Here is a 22,383-nt window from a genome sequence, read left to right on the forward strand (position 1 = left end):
GTGTGCATGTTTAGGTACCTGTTGACTTTTGATTTAGCAAGTGTCACAATCACAGAAACAAAACAAAACAAAAATATTCATGATCTATATTTGATACCAGATACAATGTTAGTTTAAATGGGTAGCCACTACAAACATTTTTATTCAGAGGAAATTGATTAATTTATTCTGCTTGTTTCTGTTTAACCCCTGAACAATACTGTAATATCCGCCTAAAATCCCAATCCAAGATGTACCCAAAGTTCATTAAATGCTGATCTTGAACCGTTTAGAAAACAGACGGTTTTGGTCTCTTTTGAAAGGTAAGACTCTGAAGTTTTGTCCCAGACTGAAATAATCACTGCAAGTGCAACTAACATTGAGTAATCTGAGTTAGAACACACAGAAATTGAAGGTTTTTATTCTCGCCTGAATTTTTTTTTTGCAATTGAATGCCAGCAGATGAGTGTAGCATGGGCATCTTAGCTGGAAGACAGCTGGGAAAATAGCTGGAAGTCTTACCTGGTCCCAGATCAAAGTTGATCACGAAAAACTAAACATTATTATTTTAAACATTTTTCTAAAGGTATTTCCAGGCGTTTCTAAAAGTGTCCATTTGAAGACTCAAAAAGGGACCAGTGACTGTTGAAATCATACGGACACATCTTTGCTTATCCACGGTTGTTGTTTGTTATTTGTTTGGTCAATAATGTTGCTGTTCTTTGAGATTCAATAAAGAGAAAGGGCTGGTTGGTGGACTAACCTTTGGCAACGTCAACTTCATCATTACTTGATACCAACTCTGAAAATGGCACGCCACATAGATGGGAACAAACCGGATCGCCGGCACTGCCCTTCCTCTTTCTATTCAAAAAACTTGTGGTTAACGCTACGCACTTGGGTCCTGATTCCGTTCTGGTTTTGACATTCAGTGTTTAAAATTCGCCGCACTCGCCATTGGGATCTGTGTTCGATTCCCGTTGCATCCAAGTTGTGCAAACGTGATCTGCGGTATTTTTCGACTGATCAATCATTGCTCAAATACAGTAATATACTGCCGTAAAATCTGGTGTATAACGCGCACCCAGACTTAATGTTCTTTTTTTGGATTAAAAAAATGTGTTCTAGATATAAATGAATTCCGTCCAAGCATAAAACAAGGCAACTTTTTTTTTCTCTGTGTGGCCTGGAGCCAAACGACCCGCGGCCCAGTGGTTACGGACGATTCTTATATAATTTATCCTTAAAGGAACAGTGCGTACTATTTTAGTACCTCCTAGTGGTACAAAATAACTTTCGTCCAGTAAAACACATGAACTATCATTCCAATGTTAATTTTTACAAAAAAGAATCATAGGTGAAGAAATTTGTATTTCTTTTACACTGTGGGATCCACACATAGGTCGGCGCTGTCACGGTTGCCATGGCACCCAATTGGCTTCGCCAATGTGGCGCCAGCTGCGGCTCGTTGACAGATTGGCTTTCCGTCTGTTTAAGCTCAGTGCTTTCACTCTATCTTGGTCAGTTAGTCAACGAACCTCCACCCCGCAAGACGTGGGTTTTGACCCGGTCATGTTTCCTGTTGGTATTTCCTGTCCGGTGTGGTTCCCGTTTATTTTGTCCTGTTTAATATTGGTTTTCAGTTTCGCTTCAGTCTAGTTTGTCCTGTTTAATTTCGATATCCTGTTTTGATATCGATCCTGTCCGTCCCGTTGTTCAATATCGGTTTCCAGTTTCGTTACCGACTAGTTTGTCCTGTTCAATTTCGACATCCTGTTTTGATATCGATCTTGTCCGTCCCGTTGTTTAATATCGGTTTGCAGTTTCTTTCCCATCTAGTTTGTCCTGTTTAATTTCGATATCCTGCTTTGATATCAATCCTGTCTGTTCCATCCTGTCTGGTATCAACCCCATCTGTCCGATATCTGCTCGGGTAATTGGTGTTAATCTCGTCGGCCTCTGGCTTCCTGTCATTCCGCGCCAGACTGCTGCCTAACGTGCATGACTCCCCATTTTCCGTAAAATATAAAACTTGTGTGAGAAATGTCATGCGATTGGGTCCTGATCCTGTTCCGGTTCACGACAGGTGCCATGTTTGTCCGGTATCCTGCAGCCACTCTATGCCATGTACCACTGCCACCCCTCATACCAGACAACACAGTGCCATCTAGTGGTCAAATATTACACATCGGGGCTTTAATCTAAATACAAGAAGCTCTGATAAGAAAAAGGTATACTGATCCACCATGATACACGTTTAAGTGAGTAAAAAGGACAGCCTCAAGGGGACATAAATAACATCAGTGAATACTATGATGTGTGATGGACAGAACAACAAAAATTCGAATTTGTTTCAATATGCTGCCAGTATTTTCAACCTACGTTAATACTTTGTGAAAAACTGATCAAACATCCTTTTGTACATCTTGTTAAGCAAAGTGATTAAACCAAAGATGTTTCTGTTCTGCCCCACACTAACAATCCTCCTTGTGGTTATCCCCCTTATTTTAGTTTTTCGCAGACCCGTGTTCCAGCAGTCCCTGTCTCCATGGAAACTGCAGCTTGCACAATGCAAAAGAGGAGGAGGCTAAACTCACTTATACCTGCGAATGTGGCGAAGGCTACGAGGGACCAAGGTGTGATCAGGCGGCCCTGGCCGGGCCCGAATGGGAACCAGTCTCCCCGGCAGCTCCTGAACTGGCAACCCCTGTCACTTCTACCACCTCGGCCACCACTGAGCCGGCACAGCCAACCGGCGGGTCCCCCAGCAAGATATCAGTGTCCCCTACCCTGCCGCAATGGCAAGCCAAAACTGGCCAGCGGCTTTTGATGGTGCCATGGGAAGCAGACAGGGTGAGATCACTTGTTAGCGATTTTGCGACTGACTGTTAACGTTACAATCCATAAACACGACATGATGTGCTCGTCTTTTTGATTTAGGTGACTGAGAGTCTGCACTGTGTGAGCCCGGAGTTGTGTGAACTAACAGCAACACTGACTTTATCTCTGGAGGTGCCGGAGGAAACCGCTGTAAAGTAAGAGTTCCTTCAAGTAGCTTTACCGTGTCTCTTATCGTATGCTTAGAAGCAAAAAATGGGACTTCAAACTCCTCATGACACGAATGACTTGTTTTAAAAGGCTTAAAAGGAGGCAGTATGTTTGAAAATACTGTGAACCCTTGCTATCAAGTCCCTTATCACGGTTTTTCAGCAACAGGCCGTGTATTTCACACGTAGGCCTTCAGTATGCTGAGTCAATCCAACCCTCAACAACTGCTTTTTAGCTAAGAGACATTTCCTGGAATTACAGCTGCGACATATACAGTAGAACCGACACTGAAATAACCTCATAGATATCCAATATTGTTTAGGAATAAACCAAATATTACTCACCATAAACCCTTTTTATTTGTCCACAAAATCCATCCTCTTTTCTTTCCTCAAGAATATCTCAACTATTTTGTAGCTCATATTCTCCATGCGTTCAGTTTTGACAAAAATTTCATTTCAATCACCATAGAAGCTAATGCTGAGAGCCAAGCCAGTCCTATCACTTTCCGATAAGCCTTCTAGAAGGTGCCTACTGGCCAACTCTGAATGTAATTTGCCATTATGGACACTTATTTTATGCCTCAGGGTCTGCAAAAGTAGGTAGATTTCTTACCTTGGCATAAAGTAATGGTTAAATGTGTAAATATGAAAGCACATATCTAAAAGAGGCACAACCAAGGGGAAATAAATGAAAGGAAGCTGACAGTCGATCTGGATTTGTTTGATAAGTATTAGCAAACAAATTATAATTAACCTGACATGATTCAAATATTTTCAGGCCACCAGAAAAGGCCGGATTAGATTGCAAATGATTAAAACAAACACATTGGTACAATGAAAAGTACATATTCCATTAATCATACAGCAGATTTTTAAAAATAAAACCAATGTGTGTAATAAACTATAAATTATTTTGCATGCCTAAGCTTGCAAATTACATCTCTGCAGATTCCTGTCTGCTATCGGTCAAAGTCATATACTGGACTGTCTCAGAAAATTAGAATATTGTGATAAAGTTCTTTATTTTCTGTAATACAATTAAAAAAACAAAAATGTCATACATTCTGGATTCATTACACATCAACTGAACTATTTCAAGCCTTTTATTATTTGAATATTGCTGATTTTGGCTTACAGCTGAAAAAAACTCAAAAATCCTATCTCAAAATATTAGAATACTTCCTCAGACCAAGTAAAAAAAATAATTTTATAACAGCAAAACTAAATCAAACATTTGAAAATGTCCATTGATGCACTCAGTACTTGGTTGGGAATCCTTTTGCACGGATTACTGCATCAATCCGGCGTGGCATGGAGGCAATCAGCCTGTGGCATTGCTGAGGTGTTATTGATGCCCAGGATGCTTCGATAGCGGCCTTCAGCTCATTTGCATTTGTAGGTCTGGTGTCTTTCATCTTCTTCTTAACTATACCCCACAAATTCTCGATGGGGTTCAGGTCAGGGGAATTAGCAGGCCAATCAAGGACAGTGAAGCCATGGTCAGTGCACCAGTTACTGGTGGTTTTGGCACTGTGGGCAGGTGCCAGATCATGCTGGAAAATGAAATCCTCATCTCCATAGAGCTTTTCAGCAGATGGAAGCATGTAGTGCTCTAAAATCTCTTGGTACACAGTTGCATTTACTCTGGACTTGATGAAACACAGTGGACCAACACCAGCAGCTGACATGGCTCCCCAAACCATTGCTGACTGTGGGAACTTCACACTGGATTTCAAGCAACTTGGATTTTGCTCTTCTCCAGCCTTTCTCCAGACTCTGGCGCCTTGACTTCCAAATGAAATGCAAAACTTGCTTTCGTCTGAAAAGAGGACTTTGGACCACTCTGCAACTGTCCAGTGCTTCTTCTCCATAGCCCAAGTCAGACGCTTCTTCCGTTGTCTTGAGTTCAGAAGTGGCTTGACCATGGGAATACGGCTATTGTAGCCCATTTCCCGGACACGTCTGTGAACTGTGGCTTTTGATACCTGGACTCCAGCTTCAGCCCACTGTGTTTAAAGCTCCCTCAAATTCTGGAAGCGGCTCTTCTTCACAATTTTGTTAAGGCTGCGGTCATCTCTCTTGGTTGTGCAGCGTTTCCGGCCACATTTTTCCCTTCCAACAGACTTTTTGTGGATATGCTTTGAAACTGCACTCTGTGAACAGCCTCCTCTTTGAGAAATTTCTTTTTGTGTCTTACCCTCCTGATGGAGGGTATCAATGATGGTCCTCTGGACAGCAGTCAGATCAGCAGTGATTTAGTTTACTGAACCAAGCTGAGTGTTTTTAAGGCTCAGGAAACCCTCGCAAGGTGTTTCGAGTTAATTAGATGATTCAGGTGATTAGTTGAATAGCCTACTTGTATACTTTTTCATGATATTCTAATATTTTGAGATAGGATTTTTGAGTTTTCTTAAGCTGTAAGCCAAATTCAGCAATATTAAAATAATAAAAGGCTTGAAATAGTTCAGTTGATGTGTAATGAATCCAGAATGTATCACATTTTTGTTTTTTTAATTGCATTACAGAAAATAAAGAACTTTATCACAATATTCTAATTTTCTGAGACAGTCCAGTATATAGTCTGCTGTTGGTTTGCGTCACAGCATTATTAAAATACAGATATGCTAATTGTTGAATCTTGTGTGTAAAGACATTGTGAGTCGGCGATACAATACTGTAATTTTTGTAATGTATTAATTCGTTATAGAACCAAGGTTTGTTGTGATGCCAAAGGAGAAGCAAATTAGTGATAACCTTAGAAACGAAGCTTGCGATTACAAAGAGGACATATGAATCGAATCGCTCCCCTTGCAGTTGCATGGTCATAACTAATCGATGAGCGGAACTATTTAAAAAAAAGGTGGCGATTAAAGCAAGAATATCTTCGAGCCATGAAACCAACATTTTTCGATTTTCTTTATTGAGAGAGCCATACCATGTATTTTAATACAAAGTTAAAAAAACTGCCAAACCCGCTCTCTCGACAAAAGCTTATTTTTCAACGCATTTCATTATACTGTGTGACGCTTGATGATTTGACAGAATTTATGAAATAATAATGATGCCAGAGCCTGTTTCCCATGTTAACAAATATACCACTTAAAATATTCTTCCTCTCGCCGTTACTTAAAGAGCATTGAAGTTTATTTTGGCCGTCATTTTTTTTTTGTTGAGAAATAGTTTCAAGACAAGGTGCAAGCAAAGTTCTCTTGTATAAATGTCACAAAATACTGCAAATGAGTAGGATAGTGATGTTTTTACCTGCGGTGCAGAGAGAAGGGAGTGCTTGTGCTGTGTGTGTGTATAATCAAATTGCTCTAGGTGCTTGTTTGCCGTTTGTTCTGTGGGTTTTCAACATTAAAATGACTAACCCTGAACATACATTGTTAAATGAGCTTCCAGCTAAGGGATTCCTTAGAACTGTACAGCCAAAACAGGGTCTGTTAATGTGACAACCTGACTGTAAACTGTAAATGAGACTGTGCCCTGTACTGGACGGAACACTTGATAGTTTTTGTGCTTTTTTTGGCTTCGCATGTTCAAAATTTGGCTTTGCACATACATAATTTGAAACAAGACAGAAATGTTTAGCATTTGCTAAATTTGATCTCCCAGCTAGATATACTCATGAAAAGAGCCATATATTGCTCACGAGCAATAGGTTACCAACCCCTGTTTTAGGAGCATGACATTCCTTCAAAGTAGAAGGTTAAAAATAAGTTTTGTTTTCAATCATTCATAGATATTTTTTCTGTTCAGCATGCATGGTCATAAACAACGTTAGCTTCCTGTGAGTGAGGTCAATAAATTATGCAGAGGGACTCAAGGAGATGAGATGTCCTTGATCTTGCCCTTCATTATGGATAGTGAGTGGGCTCACAGTCGGAGACGGGGAGCTCTCAAGTGAGAGCTAATCAAGCGAGACCGTTTTGTTTTTGTACTCAATTCAACATAGGCTGCTTTCTTTAATGGAGGAAATACATCAAGGAAACTTTACATATGACGGACAGCAAAACTTCAGACGTTCGGTATCAGGGATCGTTAAAGGTATTCCCAAATTTGTAAACATGCAAAATGTGAGGTTATGGTCCATGATTTTTGCATAAAATATATTTATATCTCATCATTATAGTCCAATTATTTTCCGAGATAATGCATTTTGAAGACAGCATGTCTGGTCCTTGTTATCCTAAGCTGTGACGTCATCAGAGGAACACCGGTACCCTAGCAAGAATGTTGTACGTCAAAGAGTTTTTTGAGTGAATTTTCTGTAAATCTTGTGGAAAATGCCTAGGCGTTGTATCGCAGGTGGATGCAGTAATGGTACAACAAAGGGTGGGCAACCAAAAAGGGGATAACTGGCAAAAAAACACACAGACATCCACCAACCGAGGGGTAACTAGGGCCGATCAACAAAAGCGGTCGCAGTTTCAATGGGAAAGCGCATTGCATCATTTGTGGCTTTTATATTTTTGTTAACAAAATTTGCTTTTGTCACATATTAAAGGCACAGTTACATGTATTTATTTCCTGCACTATATTTATGGTTATTTATTGTAAATATATTATTGATATCCTAACTTAATGTAAATATGAACTGGTTGCCCAAGACACTATTTTTGTCCATTTTGCTGGCATAAAAACGTGTTTTACTTGTTATTTAACCAATATGGAGCTGCGTTGTATATGAGGTGAACAAGTCACACACAACTACCCTCTTAGAAATTCAAAGAGTGAGTTCCAGTTTTTTTGCTCCACACAGGGTGGATGGGTGCTTGAAATCCTTAAAATGCTTGAATTTTAATGTTGTGTTTTCAAGGTTTGAAAAGTGCTTGATTATTGGCGAAATGCTTGAATGTTTCACCCCAAAACTTGAAATTATTGCCATGTTTCTCCGCAGACTGACTCGGTAAACCTTTAAATGAAGAAAAAAGAAAACTCGAAAAGTCTTACAAATGACACCAATACCACTTTCTGGTGGCTTCGCTTTGCCATTGCGTTTCCTCTTCCCTTTCGATAAACAGAAACTGGCATCAGTTTGTATGGCGTTCTTTTTTGAAGCGCCATCACCCACTACAGGTGTACAAGGACCGATGCATCAGACCAAGAAGCTGCCATTTTAAAGAAAATCTCATTCCTGTTGCATTGTTGACTAAAAAAGGTTGTATGTGGACAGTAATATCTTAAATAAGTACAAAATATGTGCAAAAAGAAAAATAAGGACTTTATTTAAGTTTCAAATCCAACAAAAAAGGTTATTTGAACAGCGTCTACACATAGATTGAGCAAGCCATTTTTTGGAGCTTTCATGCCTTATATACAACACAGGTCCATAGCAGTAAGTAAAGAGTAAATACCTTTTTATACCAGGGAGTTAAATGGACAAAAATAGTGCCTCAGATGACCAGTTTATTTTTACAGTAGCTTAAATAACACACCAATTAAGCTTTAGAAGAATTAACATTCTTTGGCTTGTGCCGACCTTAATGACATGGTTAGTGTTGTCAGGATCGATAACAATAGTGATACCGATTCATCTACAATAACTATTGTAAAAAATTTAATAATGTATTTTTTATATTACTAATAGTACTGAAGAAATTGGAAAATTGGCTTTGAAAGTCCTTGAAAAGTGCTTGAATTCGGCCATGAAAAAGGTGTATTACCCTGTCTTCAATCGTCTCTGATGAAGTGTACCTCTAATGCAGGGGTTTCCAAATAGTGGAGCGGGCCTCCCTTTTTTTTTCGGAATAAAGATACATTGCAGAATCACTACACTAGGGAGCAGTGGCATTCTCATTAGCAGAGTTTTTTGTTTACATGTATTCTCCATGCAGTGCATTAAGCACAGAGTACTAGCATTGAGTGTGAAGTGTAGACACAAAGTGTAGTGGACCCTCGAGTGACCTCATAAAAAAATGTCTTCAACACGGACAGGCGAAAGGAGACAAGGTAAGGAGACAAACAAAAATCTCAAAGAAAATAACTCAGAAGCACTGTTCTAATGACTCACAAACCTCTGCCATCAAGCAAAGTGGAGGAACTTGAACAATCGATGCCTAACAAAATAGCTTTTAATCACGAAGTAGTAATGAATTTGCCCGTTTATCTTGACAGTCTTTTCCATTATTGGAGTGCCATGTCTAATCTCGTTGCATTCAATGTTTCACTACGTTGTTATCAATGACAATAAAGACAATTCAATTCAACAGATTGGTGGTGAATGCTGTTGGAGCACCAGTACTGTGGCATGTGAATGAAGAAGGATTCCTGCATTCTACTTCCATTAATGGCTCTAAAATGTGGTTCCTGAAGGCTGCCAATGGGCTAGTAGTCCCTGAAGATGAGTTACCCCTTGGACAAAACTACTTCCTGAGTAAGAATATTTTTCTATTCCCTAATTCTGTGTTTTTCAACCAAGTGCCAAAGACCTTGGCTGGAGTGCCGCGGGAAATTAACCAATTTTATCGTTACAAAAAAAAGCATGCCTTTTTTCAGTAGCTTTGGTTTCTTCTAGTGACATCTGAGTACTTTCACCCTTAGATGTAGGTTGCATTAGATTACATTTTTCTCTTTTTTTATACTAATTTTCTCTTTATTAGTTAGTACAGAAAAAATATCTAATAACTGATTTTTTAATGAGGATATAATGTTTAGTTTAGCACGGTGTTTTTCAACTACTGTAATTAATTGCCGTACTGTGTCGTAGGAAATTATCCTATGTGTTTGCCTGTGCGGTCTAGCACAAGCTGTCTTTCATTTAGATTTACCTTTACCAGATGATGTCAATGGCCCCAACTGGTGGTGTCCCGTGGGACTTTTTAAATGGAAGAAAGGTTAAAAACCCTGGTTTGGTGGATACAATAAATAAGGAGAAAATACACTTATACATTTTTAACTTGCAAGGAGAACAGAAGAAGACTGTACCAAAATATGAATTCAATGCCTTAAAAGAGATATTTCAAGGCTCTCCGGGAACCCTATTGATTTATTCAGCCCTCGACTAGGGTGGTAGTTGCTCAGGAGGTCACAGGTTTGATTCCTGGCTCCTCCGTGTTAAATGTCGAAGTGTCCTTGGGCAAGACACTAAATCCCTAATTCCCCCGATAAGCAGATATTTGCCTTGCATGGCTGACGCTGCTATTGGTGTGTTTGTGTGTTGTGTGTGTGAATGGGGAAGTGTGAAGCACATTGTAAAGCGCTTTTGGAGGTCTTCAGTGACTTGAGAAGCGCTATATAAATTCAGACCGTTTACCACTTACAATATTGGCTTTAATTCCTTGTGTTTTTTTCATGCTAGCTAACAACCACATGGAGAAAATTTTAGGTAAATGATGGCTGGTAAGATTGGGGACAATTGTAACATCCATAAAAAAGTTCTTTACAGTTTTTATGGACAATTGCAAAGGCAAAGAAAAGGAAAAAATGGGTACAGTGTTTTGATGGCAAGCACTTTGCCCACGAAGGCTGCACTCTAGCCACTGGCTGAAGCGTTTGCCACAACTGCTTGTCAGACTCAGATGAGCAATGCTGTCCACACAAAAAACAGATATGACACAAGTACTTTGTTCTATTCCATCCATTTTCTGCACCAATCATCTTCAGTAGTGGGCAGGGGACACCCTCAACTGGTTGCCAGCCAGTCGCAGGGCAAATAGGGACAGACAACTCTCTCGCTGATAGACACCTAAGGACAATTTGGACCAGGCAATTAACCTAATATGCATGTTTTTGGAATGCGGGAGGAAACCGGAGTGCCCGGAGGAAACCCATGCAAGCACGGGAAGAACATGCAAATTCCGCACAGGAGGATTCAGTCCCATGACCTCAGAACTGTGCCACGGACGTGCTAACCACTCATCCGCTGTGCCGCCTTTTGTTCTGTTCCATGCTCTTGTAATATATTTCCATTTAAAAGAGTTCTTCAAATAATGGATCTCAAACTTATTTGTAATAATGAATCAATCAGTTACAACTGTCCACTAGCAGTGGAACACGTACGGTTGTGGCACTATGTTTACCTCAGTTTGAGAGACTTTTGGAGCTACTTGGCACTCTACCATTGACGTCCACACGTAAAATAATAATTAAGGTGTCACGTATAAAAGTTTGAGAGGAATAGCACAAAATATCATAAAATGGGAGGGCAGAAAGCAAAATGTATTACAAGTGTATCTGGTCTCGTTTCTAAAGAATTAATTCAGTCATGCAAGTCTAATTAGGAGTGAGGACGATTGAAGGTCAAGTTAGAGAATAAAGAGGATTCCGTTATTTGATTTGACAAAAATGCAGGCTCTCTGCATCGCTGGATGGAGTAGGGATTCTAAAAGAAATTCGTCTACTGTATAGTACCATCTCAGTTCCAATTCAAGTGAATGACACACACACACAGATATTGAGAGCACAAAGTCAGTAAATGACATTGGATATTTGTCTTGGTCATTGCTTTTTCATTTCATCTGTCGGTGTAATTTGCAATGACTGCACACTTTTAACAGCGTCATCGGCAATCGTTTCATCAGAAGGGAACGTGATTGAGCTCTGATTGGTTGAATCTTGCCTCAAATACGCATGACCCAGCAGTGATGTTCTCACTGCTGATTGGCTCTCAATAGGCCATTGACGTTTCGGGGCTATTTTTAGCCAAGTAGCTGTCAGTTGTGATTGAAGATACTGTAAGATATGTCCTAAACTTAAATGCTCTGAGAGAGAGATAAAGAGTTAGCTCTATTTTGCTGATTCAGCTACATCTCCTTCAAGATAACCCCAAATTCTTATAAATGCACAATGTCAGAAAATAGTAAATGTTTTTTTGCATCTTATAAATATAATTTTATTTGCCATCCTGTCATCTATGTTAATTGTCATCGCTTGCAAGCCAGTAGTCATTTTTTTCATGTGTTGATTTATGTGTGAAAGAGGTTAAGAGTGTTTTAATCAAAGTTTTGATAGTTTTTGGGGTGAATGCCAAGGCCAGTGGTCGGCAACCCGAAATGTTGAAAGAGCTACATTGAACCAAAATATGAGCTGCGGGTTCCCGACCCATAGCCTAGTACAACAAAGTACAAACAACTGTAATAGTACAAAAAAGGGGCTAAGCCACATAATATATTAAATAGAAGAAAAAGTGTGCACCAACCTGTGAAATCAATGAACCCTTCATTTTACTTGGCTTGTGCAATCTTAAAAGCTTGCAAATTTAGCTTAGATGCAAGTACATACAGAGGGAGAATATCTACATGAAGAGAAAGTCGGTATTCTGATACTCTGCTTGAGACAGCACCACTGTAACTCTTTTAATAGTATTTTGTAGGTAAGTATAAGCACCCTTACGGATATTGCCTGCAACAAATTGAGGGATGTATGTGACAGCACAATTAAAGCAAGAGTAATCGACAATAAGTGGACACAATAGTTAATGATGTGCATTCATAAAGTCGCAGAGTAATGAGTAATTTTGTTTCAGGAACGCATTCCTTTGTAACGTTTTCGTCCCAACACTCTTTGTAGATGTCTTTTCTGTAGCTGTCAACTAAAAAAAAATCCCATGCCAAGGCAACATTTACTCATTCAGTGCTATACGTTTTGAGAAGTTTTGTCCCAGAATGCCAAAGCGTAAAAATAAATTGTTGTTTTTTTTAACTATTCTAAAGGCTATGACGCTGCTTATCAGTAGGTATCAAGCCTCTGGAAACTGTTTCAGTATGATAAATCACCACCAGATGGAAGGAGTGGCTTTTATCAGATCTTTGTCAACACACTTTGTGCCTTATTTTGCTACCTCGTCCATCGTATGACATGGTACAGCAGTCTATCGGTGGTCCAAATGCCGTGTATGCGCAGTGTGGAGATAAAAAAACAAAAATATAAGTACAGACAATTTAATGATTCAAAGCTTTATTCTCTCTAAAAAAAAATAGCAAAGCCCCTGTGTCATGGCTAGGGCAGAGAGGAATGACATTTTGTGTATGACTGAGATCATCATGACAAACCGCATCATATGGTCACTTCTCCGGGAACATCGAGGGCTGAAAAGTTCTTGCAAAGATCTTACATTGTTCATGTATAATTTCAGTGTTCTTGCAATAAAATGTTCTTTTGCACGCAAAGTGCTCTTGTGTTTATGGAAATAATTGTTGAGCTGTAAATGTAAATGGTCTGCATTGATATAGCGCTTCTCAAATCAATGAAGACCTCCCAAAGCGCTTTACAACGTGCTTCACACTTAACAATTCACATACACTCACACACTGATTGCAGTGTCAGCTGTTCAAGGCAACTACCTGCTTATTGGGGGCATTAGGGATTCAGTGTCTTGCCCAAGGACACTCTGACATAAACACGGAGGAGCCAAAAATAGTCAAAATGTCAAAATCGGCTGGCACCGGCACTTTTCATTTAAGAGAAATATCTGGCACTGATTGGGTTAAATAAATTCTTTACATTTCCCCCTTTGTCCGTTGATGAAAAATATATATATATTTTTTCTATGTAAGGTATGATCCAGGTGGATGACCCTGCTGCCCCAGAGGTCATTTTGCGCCTCAACCTGACAGTGAAAGCTAGTAGCTGTGTAGCACCTGGAAGCAGCTTCAGTGACCCCCAGTGCTCAGGCAAAGGAAAATGCGTCACACAGCCCTCTGAGGTAAGACATGGAAAACACATCAAACTGCATTGCAGTGAAATGTTATCCTAATATTTAATTTTTGATGAATGTCTTTTCTTTGTGGTCTGACAATTTTAGAAAACTGTGATTGTTTGAACACAGTCTCACACCCCAAATACAGGTTGTCCCTCATAGCAGCTCATAACTCAATTATATATTATTTCTTTATGTACTGAACCCATTAAACGGAGTGGTGGCTGCCAGACTCAAAAAAACATCACACCTCTACATAAAATCTCCCTCTAATTTTTTAACGCTATGCTTGCAGAGCACCTTCTTTTGTGACTGCGACGACAGCTACACGGGAATATTTTGTGAGGAGTTTGACGCCTGCCACCACCGGCCTTGTCGTAACAACGCTACCTGCGCCGACGTCAGGCAGGGTGGAAACGGACGCAATTTTACGTGTAACTGTCAACCAGGTGTGTATGTGTGCAAAGTAAGCACTATCTATGGCAAGTTTTTTCAACTGGTGGGTTGGGACCTAAAAGTGTATTGCGGGCTTTTTCTTTGGCAAAATAATGCTAAGAAGAAAAAAAAAACAGATTGTCAATTATACTCCTTAACAGTAAATGGTGATGATGTATTGCTCAATTTATTCTTCCTGTTAAGTCAATCGCAGTGCTGCAAAGGAATCGTATTTTATTTTACTGTGATTTTTTTGGTTTTATTTCCCTTTTCTGTCCATAATTATGGGTTGCAAGAAAGTTAAGGATAAGGAGAAGAAAAAAATGGAAAACAGTAAAGACAACGATCTAATCGAAGTAGGAAAATGGTGTATGAATGTCTGCCATTGAAGCGCTGTTGGAAGGTATAGTAAATGGTTTAGAAAGGTTATTTAGCTTTTTACTAATATAATAATATTTATTAACTAAATATTTAAATAATTATTGTTGTCAAGGCACACGCTTTATTATTTTGAATTTCCTTGAGTATATGGCTATTTCAAAGCAGTTTAACGTGGTTATTTAAATGCGAAATAGGCTTAAAGGGAGCTTATATAGTACTTTAAGTAGTTTTGGTTATGCTGGCCATTTTGTTTTTTGAAAAGGTGAAATCCTACCATACTCAAGGAAATTCAAAATATTAGTAAAGCGTGCGTCTGAACAATGATAATAAGGAGTTAGCCTAAATTACAAAATACTTAAAGGGACATTGTGTATTACCATAGAATAAACTACACAATCCTTCTCTACACCTACATGGCCTTTCACAACCTTGCCCCTCCATACCTCTCCGACTTCTTTAACAATGTAACACCATTCCACACCCTCAGATCATCCTCCCTCAGTCTCACTATACGCCTCGCCTGTCTCAGCTCCATGGGGAGCAGAGCTTTCAGCCACGCTGCCCCCCGGCTCTGGAACTCAATGCCGCCACCCTGTCCACCTTCAAATACTTTAGACTTGCCTTTTTATAATCATATGCCTCACATAGCGCCCCCTTTTTTACTATTACTTGCTTGTTTTATTCTTGTTTTATGTTCGTTTGGTATTCTGTGTAAAGTGACCTTGGGTGTCCTGAAATGTACTTTGAAGAAGAATGTATTACTGTTTTTATTACAATTATCATTATTATTATAATTAAGTGCCTCCTAGTGGTACGAAAAAACTTTCATTCGGTATCAAAAACCAACACTGAATTCAATACAGGGAAAAAATACATAAACCATTGTACCAATGATCATTTTGTAATAACATTGTATTTCTTTGACACCGTGGTATCCCCACTCAGTACCCCGCCACGCTTGTCCGGCAGGATGCCGCCACGCTGTGCTGTGTATCACTGGCCCTCGCTCATACCAGACAAAACAGTGCCATATAGAGCTCTAACATTCCACATTAGGGCTCTGAAAAAATTATATCTATTTGAATAGAATAGAATAGAATCGAATATATTTTTATTGTCATTGTTACAAAATGGGTTGAACATATTGCGACAACGAAATAGGACGTGGCACTTCAGTTTCACATTTAACAGTGAGGATAAAAGAAAACAAATAAGATAAAGGAACAAAGAAGATAAAGGTTATAATTTACACAATATTTACACAAGAAGTGTGGGCATGTAGGATGTTACATACAGTTTTGGGATCGTATAAGTACAATATGCGGTGGTGCAAAAATAGGCACCATTGTGCAAAGTGAGCATAGGCATGAATACAATTTACATCTTGATGACGTAGTGTGTTTGCAAGAGTTTCCGTTTTTTGTGCAGTGTGTGTTAAGGGTGGTAATGGCTCTGGGGAAGAAACTGTCTCTGAGTCTGTTTGTTTTTGTTTTGTGTGACCTGTAAAATTATAAGAATAATACCGGTAAGCAAACACATAACAACCAACTTATAAACGTGTATTTTTTTTAAATACTTGTATGTTGACACATTTGTATTTATTTTACATAACATGAGGCTCACGATGATTTTCCCCCATCTTGCTGCCTCGGGTACCACTAAAAACATTGTGAAAAACTGGACTAAAAAATGAGATTGAGATGGTGCTGTTTGGTCACTTTGATTCTCCGTAGCTTGTATTCTTTGTCGTGTAGTTGTTCCTTTTTTTTCTATTGCACTTCACAAAACAGCCACATTTAGAGGTCAAATATTACTGTGTCCCTTTAACAAGGCTGTCATGAGATATGACCCATCCCCAATTCATTGATGAATAATGATGCAAAAAAAGCATGACGAGGGAAACAACTCTTTGGTGTAACTGATCATTTCATATATTTTTCAGGACAACTATCTGTTTTCATCGTTTGTTTCTGCCACCATGAGTAAAAATAGTATGGTAATGAGATAAGATCTAGGGCCTTTGCAAATATTATATGTACCATCTATTGTCTAGTGCAATAGTTGGGGCCCCAAGTGTCGGCATGCAAGATTCCAAAACGGAGATGAAATAAGAGCTTGCTCTGTCCACTCCACGCATCGGCCTGGTATTGCAGTACCAGGAACGGTGCATTCGCAATGATCGCAGCAAGGCTTTAGGGCTAGGACCTTAGCTTGCCCTTTTGGCTGAGAGTAAGAGTCCTGGCTCCTAGGCTTTGTAGCATATTATGAACTGACCGATAACGGATAATGGATAATGAATAAAGAAGATAGAACAATAATCCTTAAACCCCCCCCCTGCTTTGCCCAAAGAACATAGGAGAAAAACATTTTGATATGTAGAGAAAATTGAGTGCTTGCGTTATGTGTACATAGCACTGCCCATATCTACCTGTCACCAAATAAAATTGCTCTTGGTGCTTTTCTGGCATTCAAGGTTGTGGGAGTTTACAGCTTGTTATGTGCGTTTTCATCATAAAGTGTCTCAACAGTGAACGTATAATATTAAATGAGCTTCCTTACAAAGGATAACTTCATGCCAAAATTGGGTATGTTGTGTGACACCCTGATTGCAAACTGTAGTTATAACTGTGCCCTCCCTATATATACTGGACCTAACCCTTTGCAGTAAAACTGTTGCTTAAGCTTTGCATGCTTTACCTTCGTCAATGTTCAGTTTACAATAGGAGCCAGGAGAAAAATGAAAGTCTCATTTTAACTCCAAGCCAAGTGTACTCATGAAAAGAGCCACATCCGGCTCACGAGCCTTAGGTTCCTGACCCCTGATCTAGTGATAAGGTTTTGGTGATCTCACCATTGAGACCTAGGCTCAGTTCCTGTTACATTTTTTTGTGATTTTGGTCAGCGATATTTTTCAACTGATCAATCATTGCACAAATATGTCAGTGTACTAGACAACTTTGAGTAGTAACCCATTGCATCCATTCCCAATTTTATCCATCATATTTGCAGGTATATAAGGCGTACCGGATTATAAGGCTCTGATTTATGGCATATTTGGGGTGGTTAGGTGTGCCCTATAGTCCAGAAAATATGTAACATATATGAATGAACTTAACTTTGGCAATAATACAAAAGTTATCAATACCAGAATATATGCAAAAGTCTCAGGAATTAATGTTTGTTAGTAAGTATTATTTTATCTTTAGTGTTTTTTGACAATTATCCTTTCAATAAACTTGCTCTCTGTCTACATTTTAACCATATAACTACAGTGGGGCAAATATGTATTTAGTCAACCTCTAACTGTGAAAATTATCCTACTTAGAGGGGGTCTGATTTCAGGGGTCTGTAATTGTCAACATGGGTAAACCTCAACCATGAGAGACAGAATGTGGAAAAAATAATTGTGAATCTTATAGTTCGATTTTTAAAGAATTTATTTCTAAATAAGAGTGCAAAATAAGTATAATGGCCTAGACCAAGGAGCTGTCAAAGGACACTAGAGATACAATTTTTGACCTGCACCAGACTGGGAAAACTGAATCTGCAATAGGTAAATGCTTGGTGTAAAGAAATCAAATGTGGCAGCAATCATGAGAAATTGAAAGACATTTAAGAGCACAGATAATTTTCCTTGATCTGTGGCTCCATGCAAGATCCCCCCCTGTCGCGTTAAAATGATAACAAGGACGGTGAGCAAAAATCCCAGAACCACACGGGGTCGGTCTAGTGAATAACCTACAGAGAGCTGGTAACGCAGTAGGAAAGCCTACTATCAGTAACACCATGCGCAGCCAGGGACTCAAATCTTGCAGTACCAGATGTGTCCTCATGCTAAAATCAGTGCACGTCCAGGCCTGTCTGCGGTTCACCAGAAACATTTTGGATGATCCAGAAGAGGACCAGGAGATGACACCAAAATAGAACGATTTGGTAGAAACAGAGGTTCTCGTGTTTGGAGGAGAAATTGCACCCGAAGAGCAAAATACTCGATGTGAAGCATGGGAGTGGAAACATTATGCTTTGGGGCTGTTTTTCTGCAAAGGGACCAGGATGACTGATATGTGTAAAGGAAAGAAAAATAGGGGCCATGTATTGAGAAATTTTGAGTTAAAATCTCCTTTGATCAGCAAGGGCATTGAAGATGAGACTTGGCTAGGTCTTTCACCATGACAATAATCCCAAACACACAGGAAAATCTGTGAACATCACTGCTTTAGAAGAGATCTACAGGGAATTCTGGCAACAGTGTGAAAAAATCTTGTGAAGAGTAACAGAAAATGTCTGGCCTCTGTTATTGTTGACATGGGGTACATAACAAAGCATTGAGATTAACTTTTGGTATTGATCAAATACTTATTTTCCACAATGATTTGCAAATCAATTATTTAAAATCAAACAGTCTGATTTTCTGTTTTTCCAACCTACATTCTGTCTCTTATGGTTCAGTTGTACCAATGATGGCAATTACAGGTCACTCTAATATTTTCAAGTGGGAGAACTTGCACAATGAGTGGTTAACTAAATACTTATTTTCCCCACTGTACATATTAGGATATGAAGGAGAACGCTGCCAATTACTGGTGAACCACTGCCTCTCTCAACCATGTGAAAATGGAGCCACCTGCTCCAGCAGCCTGGCCGGGCCACGGTGCTTTTGTCCTGCAGGTAAGACACCTTGTCCCATTCGGGAAGTAGTATTTTTGACACTCCCAGTTGCCCAAAAGTGGTAGTGGGTCATGCAGTTCTGATCTGATAAGCTTTAGGGGGTGCTTCATTTAAAAAAAAAAAAAATCTGGGAAACAACCTATATTCTCTAGTTCTGAAAAAATAGCAATTAGTTTCAGTTACTAGTTACTGAAACTAAAACATTAACAGTTACCCCCAGATTCCCGACACTAAAAAGTAGTGTGTTACTCCGAAATTAACTATCTATGTACAAATGACCAGGGTTGTGAGAATTGCTTTTAAAGTATAATCCGATACAGTTACTAACTAACTCTTGTAAAATGTAATCAGTAACGAAATTCTAAATACTTAAAGTAATGTAACTTGATTACTTTTGTTTGACTCTAACATAAAATATACCAATAAAAAAAAACAGATAAATGAAAATAAAAAATTTTGTTTAAGATAAATGAACAATATAATCTTGAAAAAGAAATAGAGGAAACTCAGATCAGGTAGTTGCTTGTAGTCCAACAAAAAAGTGCTCACATTTTAACAATGTTCACCACTCTTCCAGCTGTTTCCCAGCTAAAATGCCCATGCTACACTCATTTGCAAAGTGATTGCAAAAAATTCAGCAAATACAAATCTTATATTTCTGTGTGTTCTAACATAGATTACTCAATGTTAGTAGCACTTGCAGTGGTTATTTTAATTGGGGAAAAACTTCAGAGCCATACCTTTCAAAAGAAACCAAAACCATCATGATTCTTCAAGCGGTTCAACAAAAGCATTCAATTTACCTTGGGTACATCTTGGATTGGGACTTAAGGCGAATTTTACAGGACTGTAAAGGGTTAGTGACCAAATAAGCTAAGGTTGAGACATAGAGAGTAAAGATACAGTAAAAGATAGTGAAGGAACCTACAGAGGAATGGGAACGTGAGTGCAGGTTTGTGGCAGTTGCGGTAAATGACTTCCAAGACACATTAATTCAAACTCTCAGACGTGACCCACAATGTTGTAGGACTCCAACAACAACTATTCATGAAAGTGAAAAATACCAGTTTATTTTAACATAATCCACTGTTTTTATCACTGTTTTCATACGTATGCCCCTGAGAGACTTAATTTAAACTACCTTCATCCTGCCTAATTAGGTTTTACATCCTTAACGACCTGCATCAGGCTCTCTGAGGAAATCTATGATTGCAAAACTTCTGCCGAAACAGCAGTTCTCAAGAACTCGCTCTAATGTGATTAAATCTGGGCTTAAGAAAAAGATGAGAGCATTCAAAAACGCAATGACGTCAAACCACAACTTATTATTTAAAAGTCCAAATTGTGTTTTTTTTTTTTTAATTCAAAAAATGAATTCCTAAGTGCCCTTCACCATCAACCTTGAGTTTCTGGGGGTAAAAAGCCTGCATGGAAAGGAATGATTAATTTATGATTTTACTATCTATCTATCTACCCTGGTCATATCCCTCGAGAGGGGTGGCCGATAGCAAGACACATACATACCAAAACAAAGAAAAGTGAAAAAGTAGCAAAAAATACACACAAAATTTTTTGGACCATGGCCAACCCAAATGCCCAAACACCCAAACAAGTTAAGCACCTCGGCACCCAGGTTTTGGTCCCTCCAGATGAAATGGGACACTAGAAAAAGGCCATGTCACTTGGGTCAGGGTGACACAACACACTTTTCTGTTCAACAGCAGGGCCAGACCGCTTTCACTGGTTTACCCCTGCCGCATCATACAGGTGCCCTGCCCATCCCTTAGAACACGTCTAAACATCCCACTATCCTTTTACAACACCTCTCTACTCATTCCTATCACCAACTATATTTAGACCTCTTTCCTGCAGTGATTTACAAAAGATACGCTTTACGTGTCGCCCATCTGCGCCCTTAGAGTAGTCCCCCCCCCTCCCCACGCAGTCTGCGGTTCCGGCTTTTAACGTTGACTGCACGGTTGGGCCAGGTTTGTCAAAATCATCTCTCCCCCATTCGAGTCCCCACTGATAAAATTAGAAATTTCACTTCCAAGAGCCGGCTCATAGAGTTCGTTCGTTTGGGAACACACACATCCCTAACTCAGACTGAAGCTGAAAGACCAAGTGTAAAATCCACAGCAGACTGAATTCTGCAAGTTTAGCCTCTCACCCCTGTCCCTTTATGGTAAATGGTACATGGTCTGCATTTATATAGCGCTTTTCAAGCCAATGAAGACCTCCCAAAGCGCTTTACAATGTGCTTTACACTTACCCATTCACACACACACTCACACACCAATCGGGAGTCAGCCATGCAAGGCTCCTACCTGCTTATTGGGGGCATTAGGGATTCAGTGTCTTGCCAAAGGATGACGACATTGTCAATAAAAACTCCCACATCCTCAAATCTTTCAAACAGTTGCTGCATGCTACAGTGGAAGACATCAGAAGCTTTGCTGAGGGGAAGTTTTAAGTAAGGAATGCCTCCCACGTGGTGTGTAAAATGTACTTCAATCTGTTAAAACTCTGACGAAGCATTTCATTTCGTCAAGTGAGAAGGTCTGCTGTGTTCCACTGTCTTAACAACCCTTGGACCATTTTCAAAAAAGCTTTGTGCAATAAAGTGATCACTGAAAATAAAGAGGTCTTCAATCAAAGTTAGGCCACTGTTTTAACAGATGCGTCCAGCTGCGTTCTTCGAGTGTGTTAGTCAATCAAAATATGGGATTCTAGCATATTGCTTTACATAGGTGATTTCCCTTTCCTGTTTTCATTCTATGATAGCTTAAGTTTGATATTTTGATGACGGCAACTAACAAGCGAACCTCATAAAATCAGAAAATCAATCCATCTTGATGGTTGATACCCTGTTCTTACAAAATGATCTGAGTACTCGTTTCTCTAGTAGTTGACCGATTCCAAAGAAACACCCTAATATACTGTGGCAAATTTCCTAGATTTTATGGCACTTTACATTTTTGAAACTTTTGCTCTCAGTTTGAGACTGATAATCAATTCTTGAGTAGTCATCAATACCAATAACACATAGCACATACAATTTAATTTCCTCTGCCAAATAACATGATATTTTCATAGAAACACCTTGAAATTCCAATAGTTTTTTCCAATATTCATTTTTTTGTGATGGCAATTTTTGCCATCCCTTTTATCTAAGGTTTGTTTGTTAAATTGTCACAAGTACCGTATTTTCCGCACTATAAGGCGCACCTA

At 39.2% G+C, this 22,383-nt stretch overlaps 1 protein-coding gene across 1 annotated transcript in view; it reads left to right on the forward strand.

The window, feature by feature from the left end:
• The window catches only part of dner (delta/notch-like EGF repeat containing), a 75,781-nt gene that overhangs the window by 37,522 nt on the left and 15,876 nt on the right, over positions 1 to 22,383 (forward strand). Inside the window, exons 2-7 of the mRNA XM_088345293.1 lie at positions 2,491 to 2,832; positions 2,920 to 3,014; positions 9,242 to 9,405; positions 13,526 to 13,674; positions 13,964 to 14,117; positions 19,039 to 19,152. Coding sequence (XP_088201419.1) covers positions 2,491 to 2,832; positions 2,920 to 3,014; positions 9,242 to 9,405; positions 13,526 to 13,674; positions 13,964 to 14,117; positions 19,039 to 19,152 — 1,018 coding nt within the window. The remainder of the gene's footprint in view (positions 1 to 2,490; positions 2,833 to 2,919; positions 3,015 to 9,241; positions 9,406 to 13,525; positions 13,675 to 13,963; positions 14,118 to 19,038; positions 19,153 to 22,383) is intronic.

This window comes from Urocampus carinirostris, chromosome 10, assembly GCF_059441175.1.
Source record: "Urocampus carinirostris isolate Australia breed hairy pipefish chromosome 10, RoL_Ucar_1.0, whole genome shotgun sequence".
NCBI lineage: Eukaryota > Metazoa > Chordata > Actinopteri > Syngnathiformes > Syngnathidae > Urocampus > Urocampus carinirostris.